The sequence below is a fragment of the Elgaria multicarinata genome, chromosome 8, assembly GCF_023053635.1.
Source record: "Elgaria multicarinata webbii isolate HBS135686 ecotype San Diego chromosome 8, rElgMul1.1.pri, whole genome shotgun sequence".
NCBI classification, from domain to species: Eukaryota; Metazoa; Chordata; class Lepidosauria; order Squamata; family Anguidae; genus Elgaria; species Elgaria multicarinata.
In genome coordinates, this window is record NC_086178.1 from 89689440 (window position 1) to 89707070 (window position 17631).

Sequence of the window (17631 nt, forward strand, 5' to 3'; positions counted from 1 at the left end):
TGATAAAACCTTGCAAAGTGTTGCTTTTGAGACTAGTTAGCCTCCAATGGACTGTTAAATCTTGCTATTGACCTGAAGGAGTGGATGGCATCATTCTCCCCATTTTAAGGAAGTACAACAAAACTCTGAAGCACGACAAATGATTATTTGTGTGAGGTTAAGCTAGGAAGTATATCCTGGAGATTTGAATCACACCTAAAATCACTTAGTTTTACCAGGCAAAGTCTGTTACATAGTGTGTACAGGAGCCTTCCCCAACCAGGTATCATTGAAATATGCTGGACTACAGTGCCTATCATCCAGTCAGCATGACCACTGGTGACATACACATACCAGAGTTTTTTGTGGTACCTTAAAGACAAATGAACAACGAAACAAACAGCATGAACGTAATGAATTACTTAATCAGAAGATCATGAGTCCCAGTTTTGTGAAATGTTGTGCACTCAAATTCTTGGTTCTAAACTAACATCCAGTTCCTGGTTGTTTGCTGGTAGTTATGCTACCTTACTTTGAAAGACCATATTGTGTGTGTGTGTGTGACAAACTATTTGAGTATGTTAAACTTACAGGCTAAGTAAAACATACAGTTGAGGAAAAAGAGGGAAAAAGCACCATGAAAAGGCTATGAGAAAAAGAGGCTACTAGTTCTGGTGTTAAGAAATGTCAAAAGAAATTTCTTTATTTTTATCCGAAATATTTTTTTTTTAAAAAATGTTCAAAACCACTTTCAATCAAACTTGTACAACGTTCAGTGTTTCGTATCTGGAGATCCTTTGTCAGGAGCAGTACAATGAAATAAATTACTTTTTGAAGTAATTATAAATTTAAAACCTTCTAGACAATTTGACTGCTGATGGAGACAGAATGAACATCACTGCAGTTTTGTAAAAAATAGAAGGTTTAAAATTTATAATTACTTCAAAAACTAAATTATTTCATTGTACAGCTCTTGAAGAAGGATCTCCGGATCCGAAATGTTGAGTGTTGTACAAGTTTGATTGAAAGTGGTTTTGAACATTTTTAAAAAAATATTTATATTTTGGATAAAAATAAATTTATTTTGACATTTCTTAGTACCAGAGCTAGTAGCCTCATCTTTTCATAAGTAAAACACATACCCAGAGGCTTAGATTGTCTTTCCAGTATTGATCTGCCAGCTACTATTCTATGGCTGGAGCAGATGGAATGGATTTGGCCTCTAACATTGTCTTGATGTGCATGCTGCTGTTGCCGCTTGGAAGGGTTATATTAAGGCTGGGCAACAGGAACCTGGATGCTGCTGCCAAAAAGAAAACAGAGGGTGAAACAAGCAAGGAAACCCATTGCCCATGGGAAAAGAGTAAGGGCCCAGATAAAGGGATGTGTTTGAGCAACTGTGGCCTTAGCTAGACCTAATATTTATCCCGGGATCATCCCAGGGTCATCCCTGTTCATGTAAATGACACACAGGATATCCTGGGAGCAGGCAGGGATGACCCCAGGATGATCCTGGGATAAACCTTAGGTCTAGCTAAGGCCTGGGACTCATAAAAAGGAAGTTAGGCCTGGGAGCTCACCAAGGTCAGGTGGATGGGGATATCAAGATGTTTGATGAGAACCACTCTTGCCCTAAAGTTCCAGACTTAACAAGAGACATTTTGATTGTATCTCTAAGATTAATTGGCAGAAACTAACCATATCTTTTTCCTAGCATTGATTTTCCATTTCTATACTACTGTATATATCTGAAAGAACATGTCCATGGAGAGACTAGAGTGGGAGGAAAAGCATTGCAGTAGTTTCTAGGCTAGTCTCTAATTACATGTTTAGCTGAGTTGATCCCATTGATTCCAAATTTTGAGTTTTAAAACCACAATTGGTGACTATTGAAGGAAACTGAAGTTAAAAGCTCGACATCTGACTGAAGTCTCCGAACCGCTCTTGTGGCAAAGAATTCTATAGATATCTTTCTAACGTTGTAAAAATGCTAGAGATTTCTTGTATTGGATAACAAAATTGTGAAAGGAAATCAGCTGCTATAAAAATATGCCTGACAAACAGAAAGATTCCAGTGCAGAATTCCATAGTAGTCATTTGAGAACTACAAGTTCAATCGCAGCTTTTAAAGCTCAGCTAAAAACTTTTCTTTTTCCTAAAGCTTTTAAAACTTGATTTTGTTCTGACTTTTATACTGTTAGTTTTACTCTACCCTGTGCCTGTTTGGTGCATTCTCTTCCCCTCCTTATTGTTTTATTATGATTTTATTAGAATGTAAGCCTATGCGGCAGGGTCTTGCTATTTTATTGTTTTACTCTGTACAGCACCATGTACATTGATGGTGCTATATAAATAAATAATAATAATAATAATAATAATAATAGAAATATTTTCATTTTAATAGCAGTCAATTACTAGAAATATTTTCATTTTAATAGGATGTATGACAAAACCTTGCAAGGTATTGCTTTTGAGACTAGTTGGCCTCCAGTGGACTGTTAAATCTTGCTATTGACCTGAAGGGTTGGATGGCATCATGTCCCCCATTTTAAGGAAGCACAACAAAACTCTGAAGCACAACAAATGATTATTTGTGTGAGTTTAAGCTAGGAAGTTTATCCTGGAGATTTGAATCGCACCTAAAATCACTTAGTTTTACCAGGCAAAGTCTGTTACATAGTGTGTACAGGAGCCTTCCCCAACCAGGTATCATTGAAATATGCTGGACTACAGTGCCGATTGTATCCAGTCAGCATGACCACTGGTGACATATACACACCAGAGTTTTTTGTGGTACCTTAAAGACTAATTAATAATGGCATAAACTTTGGTCATGAAAGCTTAGTTGTAAAGTATGTTAGTCTTTGGGTGGGTGGGGTGTCACAAGATTCTTCTCTTATCAAAAGAGAAAAGGTGTGTTTGACAGAAGGCAATCTCAGAACTGTTACTGGAATTAGACCTTACTGGAGGTATGTTCCTGTCACTGAAAACAGCATCTTCTCTCTCCTTTGTTAATATGTAGTAGAGTATAATATGTAATATCATCATATCCCCACACATACCACTTTGACCACTGATTGTAGGGTGATGAAACTTTGAGCTGCTTAGCATGTTTTGTTTTACTACAAAAGCAAGAAGAGATATATAGTTGTTTTCTGCAGCTACAATACATCTCCAGTAACATCTAGTTTTGGAGGTGCATCGTCTTACAGAAATTATTAATCAGTCCTTGAGGACTGTCACACTAGTTCACTGAGCATCTTCACACCAACTACTTTAATACGTTAGAAGAAAAGCACACCTCAGACACATGTTCAGGAAATGTAATTAGCCAAAGCCCGAGGACATGGCAGGGATCTCATCCTGTACTACACCTTGAGAAATTTTGTTTTTAAGAAGTAGTGAGGATTATGCTGCAGTAAGTAAACCCTTTCTGCTTTAGCCTTGCTACGGTTAAAATGCCAGAGTACTCTTCATGCTCTCCTCAGAAGGAAGAAGCGCAAGTACTGCCAGTGTAACTTTTGGCAGGTAGCTCTTGGAAAATGTTGATATTCTCAAGCATCTTCACGTGGTTCTGGTGTTTCATCGAATGAACACCCTACAGGGGAAATGGTGTTCATTAATGTTTGCTTTGCTATGTTATAAGTCTACTTTGCCTGGCCATAATCCTAAAATGCACATGTGTAAAGGAATTTGCTCCATAAGCAGTGTTTTCACATATGCATGGTTCTGCATATGCATATATCACTTGTTTGGTTCCACAGCCTATGTATTGTTTTTCATGCCTTTAATTGGTTAAAAACACCATATTCCAGTGCCCTATTTAATGTTTTACTTTATTTCTGTCTTAGGTTTGTGTCAAAGTAAGAGTCATAAAATGATGTTGCTCACAAAGCCCTGGTGTCTTCTAGTCCTTTGTGTTGTGCTTCCCTCATCTTATGCCCATACAGATTTCTTTACTTCAATTGGTAAGCAATGCTTTTGTATAGAATTGCCAAGCACTTCTGAATGATTCAGTAATGATTACAGTGAAGGTTGCGTGTTGAGTTGCATTATTTATGTATACATGTTATTAATTGCCCTTCCAACATTTAGTGAAGACTCCAAAGCTAAAGCATGACCAGTGATAAAATCTAAATGTTCAATAAATATATAGGAAATAATTATAAAACACAGTAGCAGAAAGTTATCAAGAAACAATAAAAAGCTATTGGAAAGCTCTAAACCGATACTGTGCTTTTAAAATAAAAGTGGGGGAGAAAGCTAATAGTACTATTTCCTTCGATGAATAATGTTACTATTTTACTAGTAAATGGAGGACTATTTGTGGATGTGGATCATTATATTTATGTGTTAAGATGAGTCAGCAGCACTTTTGAACAGGCTGAATACATGGTTGTGTCACTTCTGAGACACACAAAGATGGCTGTGCATGTAAACTTGCATATAAATATACCCCTTTCCTGCTTGTCACAAGTTTGCTTAGGTGATAAAACTAACATGCATCTTTCCTGAAAAAGTAACAATTCCTTCATAGCAAGTGGCTAACTGCACAGTTCTTTTGATCCAGCATTCCCCAATGCGGTGCTCTCCAGAAGTTTAGGACTGCAACTCCCATCATCCCCAGTCATCATGGCCAGTGGTCAGGGATGGTGGGAATTGTTATCTGAAACATCCAGAGGGCACCAAGTTGGGGAAGGCTGTTCTAACAAACCATTAGTTCTAATGATGGTGATTGGAAGTGGCCCTAGTGAAAAAGAACTTGCACTGTTCAGTGTTATTAATTTCCCCTTTATTATGAGATATGTCCAATAATTGGCACTTGAATACATAATTCCAGTAATATAAAGCATCTTTCTCCATTCCTCAAGAATATGTGACAACTAGTAAGTGTGGTAAGAGGTTATTTCATTTGGCTGTTTGCCTTCATCGTGGAATGGCTAGGGTTTGCTGTCTTATCTGTTGGGGATGCATAATATAGAAACAACTAAAAAGTGGGGAGGAGGCCGCATTCCTAGTAGAGAGAAAAAAGTAACTCTCAAGCTGTCTGTTTGCTGCTCAACATCCGGTTGTAAATTCCATTTTCATTGGCTTCTCATAATAATAATGTGACTTGCAGAAGGCAAACTGAATTTGGAGAGGAAGGGAGTTCGTGAAAGCCATAATATCACTTGCAAAACTACCAGTAACTCTTAATGTGATATAAACTGTCATTGAGAAACTCACTAACTCAGGAAAATCCAAATAAGGATAGTATGTAAGGGCAATTTAATCTATGCAAATCAATATTAAATAATTATGCAATATTTGCAAAGCATTAGTATGGTGAAATGGGTCATTGCCTTACAACTTGTACTTAGCTTCTGTCACAGTGGTAACATAATATTCTCCTTACATGGCAGAACTAATGAAAATTTGGCTTCAAGTTTCTAATTCAAACTGTGGATTGGAAAGATGAGCAGAAGTGATTCCCGCACACTTGCCTGATCCCACTGCAATAAACAGCCCAGGGATGTCCAAACCCGGACCTCTGGGTTGCTGGCAGACAAACCCGAGTTTGAATTCATGGGTGTACACTGCTTGTCTGCTCAATATTTGCAAGTATTAATGTGGTGAAACAGTTCATTGCCTTCCAGCTTGCATTCGGTTTCAGTTACAATGGTAACCGACAGGTGAATGGGTCAGTAGGAAGAAACCTAACACCTTTTTTGAAGTACTGGAGAGTGTAAAGTAACTGCAAAGTCCTTACATATTTGGGTGTGTTGATTTTAAAAGCTATGCTACTAAGGTTTCATGACAGTGATCATAGACATAATGATTGCCTTAAACAATCTTTTAGGTCACATGACAGACTTGATTAATACGGAGAAAGACCTGGTGACATCACTGAAAGACTATATCAAGGCAGAAGAGAGCAAGCTGGAACAGGTTAAAAAGTATGTAGTGGCTTCAATACTAATATTTAGTGGTGACTCCACCCAAATTGCATAAAAATTTCCTTGGGCTAAATAATGTGGCTTTTGAGGAAGTAAGAATAATTTCGCTGTTTCTGCAAGATGTTAGTTGTAAGCAGTCCAGAGTTAAATATGTTTTATGGATAATGGAATAATAGCACAGGTCTTCCTGAACTTTACTTCCTTATTAGTCTAAACTGCTTTGAACCTTTGGAAAAATTATAGAAATATTTTAATTCAGAAATTAAAGATATGAAAGATTAGTTGCATTATGAGCTAACTAAAAATAGACAATTTATAATTTTAATCTTGAAATAATACAAGGTTGACTGATAATGACTGCGAAAAGACGACTTTATACATGGACTTCACCAGATGGCCGACACCGAAATCAGATTGACTATATCCTTTGCAGCCAAAGGTGGCGGACATCTATACAGTAAAAACAAGACCTGGAGCTGACTGTAGTTCAGATCACGAACTTCTTATTGCACAATTTAGAATCAAACTAAAGAGAATAGGGAAGACCCACAGATCAGTTAGATATGAGCTCACTAATATTCCTAATGAATATGCAGTGGAAGTGAAGAATAGATTTAAGGGACTAGATTTAGTAGATAGGGTCCCGGAAGAACTATGGACAGAAGTTCGCAACATTGTCCAAGAGGCGGCAACAAAAAATTTCCCAAAGAAAAAGAAAACCAAGAAGGCAAGATGGCTGTCTGCTGAGACACTGGAAGTAGCCCAAGAAAGAAGGAAAGCAAAAGGCAACAGTGATAGGGGGAGATATGCCCAATTAAATGCAAAATTCCAGAGGTTAGCCAGAAGAGATAAGGAATTATTTTTAAACAAGCAATGTGCGGAAGTGGAAGAAGACAAGAGACCTCTTCCAGAAAATTAGAAACATCAGAGGTAAATTCCAGGCAAAAATGGGTATGATCAAAAACAAAGATGGCAAGGACCTAACTGAAGCAGAAGAGATCAAGAAAAGGTGGCAAGACTATACGGAAGATCTGTATAGGAAGGATAATAATATCGGGGATAGCTCAGACGGTGTGGTCAGTGAGTTAGAGCCAGACATCCTGAAGAGTGAGGTTGAATGGGACTTAAGAAGCATTGCTAATAACAAGGCAGCAGGAGACGACGGTATCCCAGCTGAACTGTTTAAAATATTGCAAGATGATGCTGTCAAGGTGATGCATGCCATATGCCAGCAAATTTGGAAAACTCAAGAATGGCCATCAGACTGGAAAAAATCAACTTATATCCCCATACCAAAAAAGGGAAACACTAAAGAATGTTCCAACTATCGGACAGCGGCACTTATTTCACATGCCAGCAAGGTAATGCTCAAGATCCTGCAAGGTAGACTCCAGCAATTCATGGAGTGAGAATTGCCAGATGTACAAGCTGGGTTTAGAAAAGGCAGAGGAGCTAGAGACCAAATTGCCAATATCCGCTGGATAATGGAGAAAGCCAGGGAGTTCCAGAAAAACATCTATTTCTGTTTCGTTGACAATTCTAAAGCCTTTGACTGTGTGGATCATAACAAACTGTGGCAAGTTCTTGGTGGTATGGGGATACCAAGTCATCTTGTCTGCCTCCTGAGGAATCTGTATAATGAACAAGTAGCAACAGTAAGAACAGACCACGGAACAACGGACTGATTTAAGATTGGGAAAGGAGTACGGCAGGGTTGTATACTCTCACCTTACCTATTCAACTTGTATGCAGAACACAACATGCAACGTGCTGGGCTTGACGAATCCAAGGCTGGAGTTAAAATCGCAGGAAGAAACATTAACAATCTCAGATATGCAGATGACACCACTTTGATGGCTGAAAGCGAGGAGGAGCTGAGGAGCCTTATGACAAAGGTGAAAGAAGAAAGTGCAAAAGCTGGGTTGCAGTTAAACCTCAAAAAAACCAAGATTATGGCAACCAGCTTGATTGATAACTGGCAAATAGAGGGAGAAAAAGTGGAGGCAGTGACAAACTTTGTATTTCTGGGCGCAAAGATTACTGCAGACGCTGACTGCAGCCAGGAAATCAGAAGACGTTTACTTCTTGGGAGGAGAGCAATGACAAATCTTGATAAAATAGTTAAGAGCAGAGACACCACACTGACAACAAAGGTCCGCATAGTTAAAGCAATGGTATTCCCCATAGTAACCTATGGCTGCGAGAGCTGGACCATAAGGAAAGCTGAGCGAAGGAAGATAGATGCTTTTGAACTGTGGTGTTGGAGGAAAATTCTGAGAGTGCCTTGGACTGCAAGAAGATCAAACCAGTCCATACTCCAGGAAATAAAGCCAGACTGCTCACTTGAGGGAATGGTATTAAAGGCAAAACTGAAGTACTTTGGCCACATAATGAGAAGACAGGATACCCTGGAGAAGAGGCTGATGCTAGGGAAAGTGGAAGGCAAAAGGAAGAGGGGCCGACCAAGGGCAAGATGGATGGATGATAATCTGGAGGTGACAGACTTGACCTTGGGGGAGCTGGGGGTGGCAACAACCGACAGAAAGCTCTGGCGTGGGCTGGTCCATGAAGTCACGAAGAGTCGGAAGCGACTGAACGAATAAACAACAACAAAAATATTTAGCTTGTATTTTATCTCTCTAGATGGGCGGAGAGGTTGGATAAGCTGACAGTCACTGCAACAAAAGACCCAGAGGGATTCTTGGGACATCCTGTGAATGCGTTCAAGTTAATGAAGCGGCTTAACACCGAGTGGAGTGAGCTAGAGAATCTGGTCCTGAAGGATATGTCTGATGGTAAGTGGTGTTTGGTTTTTTTTTGAAAGCCGATGTAATCTGAAAGTCTGACTTGGATATTGAGAGCTAGATAAGGTAATAGATAATCAAAGAGCTGTGAGCCAAAAAGTCCAGGATTTCAATTCTCTCTTAGCTCTGAGCCCACTCATGTCCTATAGGATTGATAAATTCTTTTTGTGGGGGTTTTGAAATTCCAGTGAGATTTGCAGTAGTTCATTCTGCAATAACACTATTTAGAGATCTCATATCACTAAATATAAGATTAAAAGTCTGCCTCATCCTCTTCATGGCTAATAGGAATGAAGATGCAGCACTGCGCTGTATGTATTTATGGCAGATGGGTGGAGGTGAGACCCAAAATTCAATTGAAACCACAGAGGCCTTAGAACAAGGTGTGCTAGAGTTTATCGTCATGAACTCTAGAAAATAACCTACTGTGGGCCAGAAGTAGCTGAAGTAGTTCTTGATGAACTAGGAAAAAAAAATATTTGGGCACTGTCACATAGTTACACAAGCTACATGCAATAATCCATTTTGCCTTATTAAACCAGAATTCTCTTAGGCACCAAAAGGAGTAAGTTAGAAATTGTGATCCCCATAAGCTATATACATAGCCATGATTGCAAAAACAGGGAAGAACACAGACAAAAATGGGGAAGGAGTTTGGGGCTCAAGATAGTTGTAGGTGGCAGTCTGGAAACAGTGTGATTTGGACTGAAATCCATGCAAAGGAACTGAGAACTATGAAAAGCTTCTTTTTATCTTTAGGGTTTATTTCCAACATGACCATTCAGCGCCAATATTTCCCTAATGATGAAGATCAGACTGGTGCTGCCAAAGCTCTCTTACGGCTACAGGATACTTATAAATTAGATACAGACACTCTCTCAAAAGGAAATCTTCCAGGTAAAATTTTGTGAAATCTTTTAAATATAGTTAAGAAGAAAAGTTTGTGTGTGTGTGTGTTTTGATAGAGAGAGAGTGAGAGAGAGAAAACTGGTTCACACATAGTGATAAACTATGATTTCTTGCTGCAGGAATGAACACTATGCTCTCATAGTCTGCTCTCCTCCTCTCCTTGCAGTCTCTAATTGTTAATTACTGACTTCTGCTTCAACACAAAACATAGCTTGCAGTTACATTTGAGCTGTCAAACTATGGTTTGTGCTTGTCCTCCAAACCAGCTTCAAACTGTGGCTTGCAATTCTGCTTTAGAGGACAAACACAAGCTATAGTTTTCTCATTCTGTTGCAATGGCAAACAGTTGTTTGTGCTAAAAGGGAAGAAAGTAATTGAAGCTGAGTATGTGAGAGAAGAACATGTGAACGCAAGTCTCATTCTTGTAGTTCCAAGCATGGCTTGATGTTGTTTCTGAATGGAGTTTGCATTTGTGTCTAAGGCCTTAGCTAGACCTAAGGATTATCCCAGGCAAATGGAGGAGTCATCCCTGTCTGCTCCCAGTATCCCCTGTGTGTCATTTAGATGTACAGGAATGACTCCGGGACGATCCTGGGATATAGGCCTGGTCTAGCCATGGCCTAAGTGAGAGTATGTGTATTGTCATTTAGAAGCTTCGTCCCCAAGCAGCTTGGGAAACAAGCATAAAAGAAAAAGCCTTCAATTAGCATCATATTTTTTCATGTTAGGTGTTTCTATTTTGCTCGCTCCTAATACAAAAGTATCCTATGATGTATCTGACGGGTTGGCTTTTGTTCAGATCTCATTTATAGCAGTAATGCTATCAGTAACTTATGTAGGGATATGAGTTAAATTATATTGTTTTGACCACTTCAGATCAATTTATAGTGTATTAAATGTGTATTGCGCATTTTATTCCTCATTTCAAGAGATTGAACATCTTTCTTCAAGGAAGGCTGTTTTGTCTTGGTGTTCTCTCATTTTCCCAATATACTTTTGTGTGTGAGAAATTGTGATTTTGCATTGCATGATCATTGTGTTGTTGTTGTTTTATTGTGGTTGGCAGTATAGTTTCAAGTAAATTCCAGTTTCTATAAAATAAAATGCTTAAAGAAGCTTTGGTTAATACTGATTGTGCATAACTTTGTTTTTCAATCATAGGCTGTGTGGTTTCATTAAGTAGCCTTTAAAAATCAAATGATGCAGCTTCAAAAAAGAACTTCCGTGCCAAAATGTGCCATTTCCATACAGGCTTTATTAAAGATTAAAAGCGCTTACTGGTTTCTTGTTTCCTATAGGAGTGAAACATAAGACATTTCTAACAGTAGACGACTGCTTTGAGTTGGGCAAGATTGCATACACAGAAGCAGACTACTATCACACTGAATTGTGGATGGAGCAAGCTCTGAAACAGATGGATGATGGAGAGATTTCTTCTTCTATTGACAAGGTTTCTGTTCTAGACTACCTGAGTTATGCTGTGTACCAGCAGGGAGGTCTGGACAAAGCGATGATGCTAACCAAGCGACTACTTGAGCTGGGTATGTTAAGATCATAGATATTTCCAGTTTGCTAATTTTTGCGCCAGTTTCCTCTGCTCTCTGAAGTTCAGTAATACAATTCTTGTTATTTTTACCCAAATAAAACTGGAAGATATAATGGCATACATCTTAAGATAAGCTAACTAAAGGAAGTTCATGGCAGGGAAATTTCCCTTTCTTCCCCGTCTGCAGCTCCTTGTACCCTCTGAAAAGCTTCCTGGAGGGTTGGGGGGGGTCTTCCTGTATAATATGGGGTGGGTTGCAGAAGGCTGCTGGTTGGAGGGGTTGGTGGAATTGACAAAAATTGGGCTTGGGTCCTAAAATATGTTAGCTTAAGGAAGATTATTGTTAGTAGTAGTAGTAGTAGTAGTATTCACTTATGTTGCACCATGTCCTGCTTGTTCGTCCCTGGCCGATGGCTGGTTGGCCGCTGTGTGAACAGAGTGCTGGGCTAGATGGACCCTTGGTCTGATCCAGCATCAGGGCACTTTTTATGTTCTTATAAAGCACCCAATATTTTCTAAGTGCTGTACAGAGAGTAAAGAATAAAACAGCCTCTATCTCCAGGCTCACAGTCTAGTAGACATGATACGAAAGAAAAAGGAATGGGAAGGAAAGAGGAAAGCCAGCAGAATCAGTGTACATCTACACCAGACAAGCCTTTAGGGTAAGGTGCCATTGGCAATGAGTAATGCTGCCGTGCTGCATAAGGGCCTTGTCCTCAGCCCAAATGCAGCACTGATAGCAATAGCTGGTGTCCCAGTGCAAGAGAATGAAATATCGTCTTAGACTACCAATGTCAGTTCAAAACCAAAGGTACTCCTTGCTTTCAGGGTTCATGAGGCCAAAGGTAGAGATTAAGAGACATACTGTACCAAAACATGTATCTGAGTGAAAATGGATCCGTTAAATCGGATTTAATTGGACCCATTCAAAATAAATGAAAAATAAATCTAATTTTAAATTGGATCCATTCTGAACAGGCAGGACTTGTACGCTTCTGATGACATAATGGGCTATGTGACAAAGGCCTAGAGCCCTCCTCTGCAGCCTGCTCCCATTCTCTCCTCTTTTTTTGTCAAGTTTCCCCCCTTTTACGTTCTTGCTATTCCATCACTCTTTTTTGGTTTCTCATCTTCTGTTCTAATTTGCATTGCTACTCAAAATCAAACCATTGGCTTATACTAATAATACTTTAGTATAAAGATACACGTTTGTTGCTTAAAAAAAGATGGCACATTTATTCTGATCTCTTCTATTACCAGCGCATTTTGTCTTTGTAGCGCCGTGGGATGTGTGGGGACTGGCAATATCAGAATAGGGATGGTGAGCACTATGGCACCTTTTGGTGATTGGCATATCTGGAAGATCTGCTCCTAGGGAACTGATATGGTTTGCCTTTGGAGACCCTCCTGCCTCACCTACCCTGAGCTGTGATGCACAGGGAGGGGGGTGAAGTGAGGCAGTCTCCCCACACGTGTAAACAGAGGAGGGATCTTGTGTTAAACACAACGCGAGATCTTCCGTCCTCCGTCGTGGGATAACCGGTAGGTCTAGCTAAGGCCTGTGTCTTTATTCTTTCAGTAACTGCTAGATCAGTGTTTTTCATATGTAGCATTTTCTCTAGAGCGAGGCAAACATTTTTCTTCACAGTTTATTTTCTTAGTTTTAAACTACTGTCTTAGTGCTAGCATAGCCATAGAAGTTAACTCATGCTAAAAAAAAAATCTTGCAGGGTTTTAAAGAAATGTTTATTCTTGGAGCTGCTGAGTTATCTCATGGGAAAATTCACAACTGAAGCAGTTGCTGGGAATATCATTGTATGTGTTATCTTGATTCTTTGAGTTAGGTATTTGTATTTTTCCTGTATCAATGAGAATATGCATATATTTGAACTGAAATAGCTGGTATAAGTGAATTACATGTTTCTATATTCAAATTTAAGTATGTGATTAAAACAAAAGTTAACTGTGGAAAGCAAATTTAAAAGTTGTTGAAAAGGGGCTTTACAGCTGTAATGTTATCCTTGCATTTCATTACTTTTTCAACAGATCCAGAGCATCAGAGAGCAAATGGCAATTTGAAATACTTTGAATATATCATGACTAAAGAAAAAGAAAAAGAAGCAAATAAGACTGTTGCCCAGAAAGATGAGCAAACTGAAAAAGAAACTAAAACTCAGAAAAAGGGACCTTCCAAGGACTATCTACCGGAGAGACAGAAATATGAAATGCTGTGTCGTGGCGAGGGTCTCAAAATGGTAATTAACCTCTTTATGTACTATTAAAATTGTTAAAAACATATCATGAAAGTCTGATGCCTATGCTCCTAGTAGATATCCATTTCTTCCCAGATATGAATGCACTTGGTTAATAACATTTAACACTTTATTCAAATGTTTAGACTCCTAGGAGACAAAAGAAACTTTTTTGCCGCTATTGTGATGGGAATGGCAATCCCAAGTACATCCTGGGACCTGTCAAACAAGAGGATGAGTGGGACCGCCCTCGGATTGTTCGTTTCATTGAAATAATTTCGGATGATGAAATAGAAACTGTGAAAGAGCTTGCAAAACCAAGGGTAAAGAATCTGCTTTGTCTGTACTCTTTAAATAATACTATCATTACATACATTCCTCTGCTTAGCTTGTATTTCGTGATGGCTCACTTTGCTTTTGGTAATTCTGTAAGTAAATGTCCTCTGTGTGTGGCACTGAATACTAACTTTCTGAATTAGCTCAGTGCTAAGCACAAAGTCCCTGACGTCTTCAGTTGTAGTTTTCTAAAACATAGCAGGTGAGCTGCTGCGTGTTCAGAGTAGATGATTGCGATGTAACAGACCCTTTCACTAGGCCTGCCGCATAAACCCTTCTCAGGCCAAGCATCACCACCTGAAAACCTGTGGGCTCAGTACACCTGAGCCAACAAAAAGGAATACTGCAAGAAGTCTGTCAAATACTTACAATGAGCTGACAATTCTGGTATTAATTGTACAAGCAAAGACAATGGCCTTACCCATCTTTAGTCTAGATTTTGACCATGGTTTCAATAACTACCAGGAATGGCCTGCTGCTTCAAGCTAGTTGCCGGTGAGTCTGATTCTTGTATGTTACACAAAGGTACCACCAGCCCTCAAAGGATCTCAGTATTGTGCATGATATTATTCTGTTGCTGTATATGCTGTCATAATGGAAAGGAACCCTACTGTAGCCTGTGCTTCATTGTAGGATTCTGAATGGTCGGATTGATGTTATGCAATATATGCATTGTAATGCAACTATTTTGATTGGTTCGCTTCACAGCTGAGGCGAGCCACCATTTCAAACCCCATAACGGGAGTCTTGGAGACTGCACATTACAGAATTAGCAAAAGGTAAGAGTTCATGTGCCATACATTCTGTCCCTGTAATGAGTGCCGCTGTGGTGCTCATCTGGGAGGAAGTGGCCAGAAAAGCTAGTAGTTTATTTTTTTCTGGTCTGTTTCTTTACTATTCGCAGGTATTGTAACAAACTGTTACTGCTGAGTTTCTCAGACCCTTCTTCTAACCAGAAGTTCTGTTCTTGTTTGCTTATTTAGGATGTGTTCCTAGCCTATTTCAATATGCCTAGGTGTAACTTTTTTGGGGGTAGAGATCACCCTTTTGGCTTCTGCTGTGCGATTGGTCCCTTTTCTCTATCAAAGTCTGGCCTGTCTTAGTTTTTGAAGGATTTCCTCCTTTGAGACTGTCATTGGCATGTAGAATAATGTGTTTGGAAAGCCACGGAGACACCGTCTTGACGAGATTGCACATTGGCTATGTGTATTAAAGGACGAACCACTTCTATAGACCCATTGTAACACAAACTATCATTCTATCTTGCCTAGCTGCCAAATCCATTTTTGTTTTCTTGGAGCCAGGCACGATGTTATATTGGACATCTTCCTGCAACTTGGTGTGGATTTATGTGCTTTTGAATCTTAACGTTTTCTGGCTGTTTGGATAAATAGATTTCCTCTTAGTGGCATCACAGTTATTAAAAATGTTGGGGTTTTCTCCTTTTTGTGTTTTGACACAACAACAATACCCAATAATAATAATAATAATAATAATAATAATAATAATAATAATAATAATAATAATAATAATATCCTGCTCTTTTGTGGGCTTCAAATGGTCTCCTATTCAGGGGACCGATCAGCTTCAGCCATACTTCAGCATCAGGTGGTCCAGGACCACACAATATTATTATATTTGTATCCTGTCCTTTCTTCAAGGAGCTCAGGACAATTCACATGATGGGATTATTCCATTTAACCTTTGTGGTATCTTGTGAGGTAGGTTAGGCTCAGGGATGGTGAATGGCCCAAGGCCCAAGTCACCCAGTGAATTTCACAGCTGAGCCTGTATTTCAACCTTGGTCTCCCTGGCTTAAGATCCAGCCTACAGGTTTTGCTGGCTGTGACGCGATGCTGTTATACAGACAGCACTAAACTTTCTGTCTTAATTTGGAGACCTTTTTAAGAAGGTTAGCTGCAGCATCTTATTTTTAAAATGTGTACCCCACTTTTGAATTTAAAAACAGATTTCTAGTTGTTCACAAATTGTTCACAAATTTGTGAACAAATTCACAAATCTTCATAGTGCACTCTTTGAATTTAAATGTCAATTATTGTTTATACTAAGTTTCAGACACGTTTAAATTGGCACATCTTAATAAACACATCTCAATAGCATTTGTGTACAACTTCAAACTTTTTTAAAAAACGGAGGCATCAAAGACAAAAAGAACACTTAACTTCTGGATATGGGGAAGCTTTCTGTGAAACTCTGCACACATGTGGCTTGCATAAACTTTCCATTTGGGGGATGAAAAAGTGAAAGGACAATCTAACCAAATTTATTGAACCAATTGAGATGAATTGGGGAATAGCAGTAGCAGCAGCAGCTACTGTAACCCTTTTAAATATTCCTGCTGATCTTAGCATTGCATACCATCCAGACCAATCGGAACCCTTCTAATTGCCTGTGGCTTGGCCCAGAAGCTTGCTACTAGAGTAAGCCCTTGTCCTTTCTCTTTTTGTAGCTGAGCCGAGCTACTGTGCATGACCCTCAGACTGGGAAACTGACCACAGCACATTACAGAGTCTCTAAGAGGTAAGGGGACACTGGTGTGTCAAAACTGCTATGGAATTTCTCTTCATAGTGGCTTGTGTCAAGCTTGGTGTGGGAGTCTGTATATATTTCTCCTCTTCAGCTGATTAGAAGAAAATATTGTCACTTTTAACATCTGCCGCATTAAAAGTTTAGAATGCTTAAAAGGGGATACCCTCAATTTAACCCTCATGGGTAAATGCTGATCAAAGCTAAGCACTTTAAGTCTGTTCTTAGTTCCCTCCCACTGAAATCAATGGGACTTGAACACTTTTATGTGGGTTGGTGCATGCACTTTATTCTCTATCTGCATGATCTTAGTGGAACTGACACATTGAGTTGTTCTATCTTAAACCACATCCATGTGAACTATGCTCTATACTATCTGCTTGCTTTTACTACTGTCACAATATCTCTGTTAATTTCAAACATTTCCTAGGAGGCACACAGTAAACAGGAAGAACGTTCTGTGTTAATGGTAGCTTGAGACCTCTAGGTCAGAATCTATTTTTAAATAGTTAGTGTACTAAATATAGTTGTTGCCTTTACCTATATTTTTTTTAAATGTGTATACTTAGAAGTTGCTGCTTATGACAAAAATTGCTTTCTGTTTAAGGGGCTATTTCAGTAAGCCACTGTTACTGCCATTAAAATATTTTATCTTTTGTTGCTAAAAAACATAAAAATAATAATCACCTCCTGGATTTCTACTCTAAAAAGTATGGCATAGGCAAAAACGACTTTACTTCTATATATATTTTTAAATCCCAGACAAACCTAACTTTTACATCCAATGCATAGGATATGTATAATACATCTAAAATCCTCTTAAAACATAACACAGGAGTTTCAGTATGGGACTGACATACAAGATCATACCTGGCATGTAAAACCACACAGTGTGGAATGTGGTGTTGAATTGTTTAATGGATCTGTACTTAACCTTCATTAATGTCTGTTGAAAAATCTATAAAATTGTTGCTTGGAGGAAATTAATGCCTCCTGTTGCAGTTGTGTACGCAGTAGAACAGTACAATGTATGTGTCATTAACCAGCACTTTGAAACAAGGGCCAAACAGATTTTTGGGTAAAGTTCACCCCTTTAAAAGCCGTTTAAATCTCTCACTGTGTTGAGATGCTGCCCAGAACTTCAGGGATTTTTGTGTTCAAAGTTAGACTTGGCTTCCTTTAATAATTCGCTTGTTAGCACTGATGATCTTTGTGACTACTTAATGATTTAGCTTTTAGTCATGACAAAATATAAGCACTAATGTGAGCAGTTAACACCCACATTTTCTTTCACCAGCAACTAATTTCTGCTGGATTCTTAC

General features: G+C 38.9%; 1 protein-coding gene across 3 annotated transcripts in view; it reads left to right on the forward strand.

The window, feature by feature from the left end:
* Nucleotides 1-17631, forward strand: part of P4HA1 (prolyl 4-hydroxylase subunit alpha 1) — a 40775-nt gene that overhangs the window by 2604 nt on the left and 20540 nt on the right. For 2 of the 3 annotated variants that reach the window (XM_063132974.1, XM_063132975.1), the window contains exons 2-9: nucleotides 3831-3947; nucleotides 5819-5915; nucleotides 8559-8710; nucleotides 9479-9616; nucleotides 10927-11169; nucleotides 13221-13429; nucleotides 13573-13749; nucleotides 16233-16303. In XM_063132974.1, coding sequence (XP_062989044.1) covers nucleotides 3857-3947; nucleotides 5819-5915; nucleotides 8559-8710; nucleotides 9479-9616; nucleotides 10927-11169; nucleotides 13221-13429; nucleotides 13573-13749; nucleotides 16233-16303 — 1178 coding nt within the window. In that variant the 5' untranslated portion in view covers nucleotides 3831-3856. Of the gene's footprint in view, nucleotides 1-3830; nucleotides 3948-5818; nucleotides 5916-8558; nucleotides 8711-9478; nucleotides 9617-10926; nucleotides 11170-13220; nucleotides 13430-13572; nucleotides 13750-14470; nucleotides 14542-16232; nucleotides 16304-17631 lie in introns of all 3 variants that reach the window. The other variant, XM_063132973.1, reaches the window with a different exon arrangement.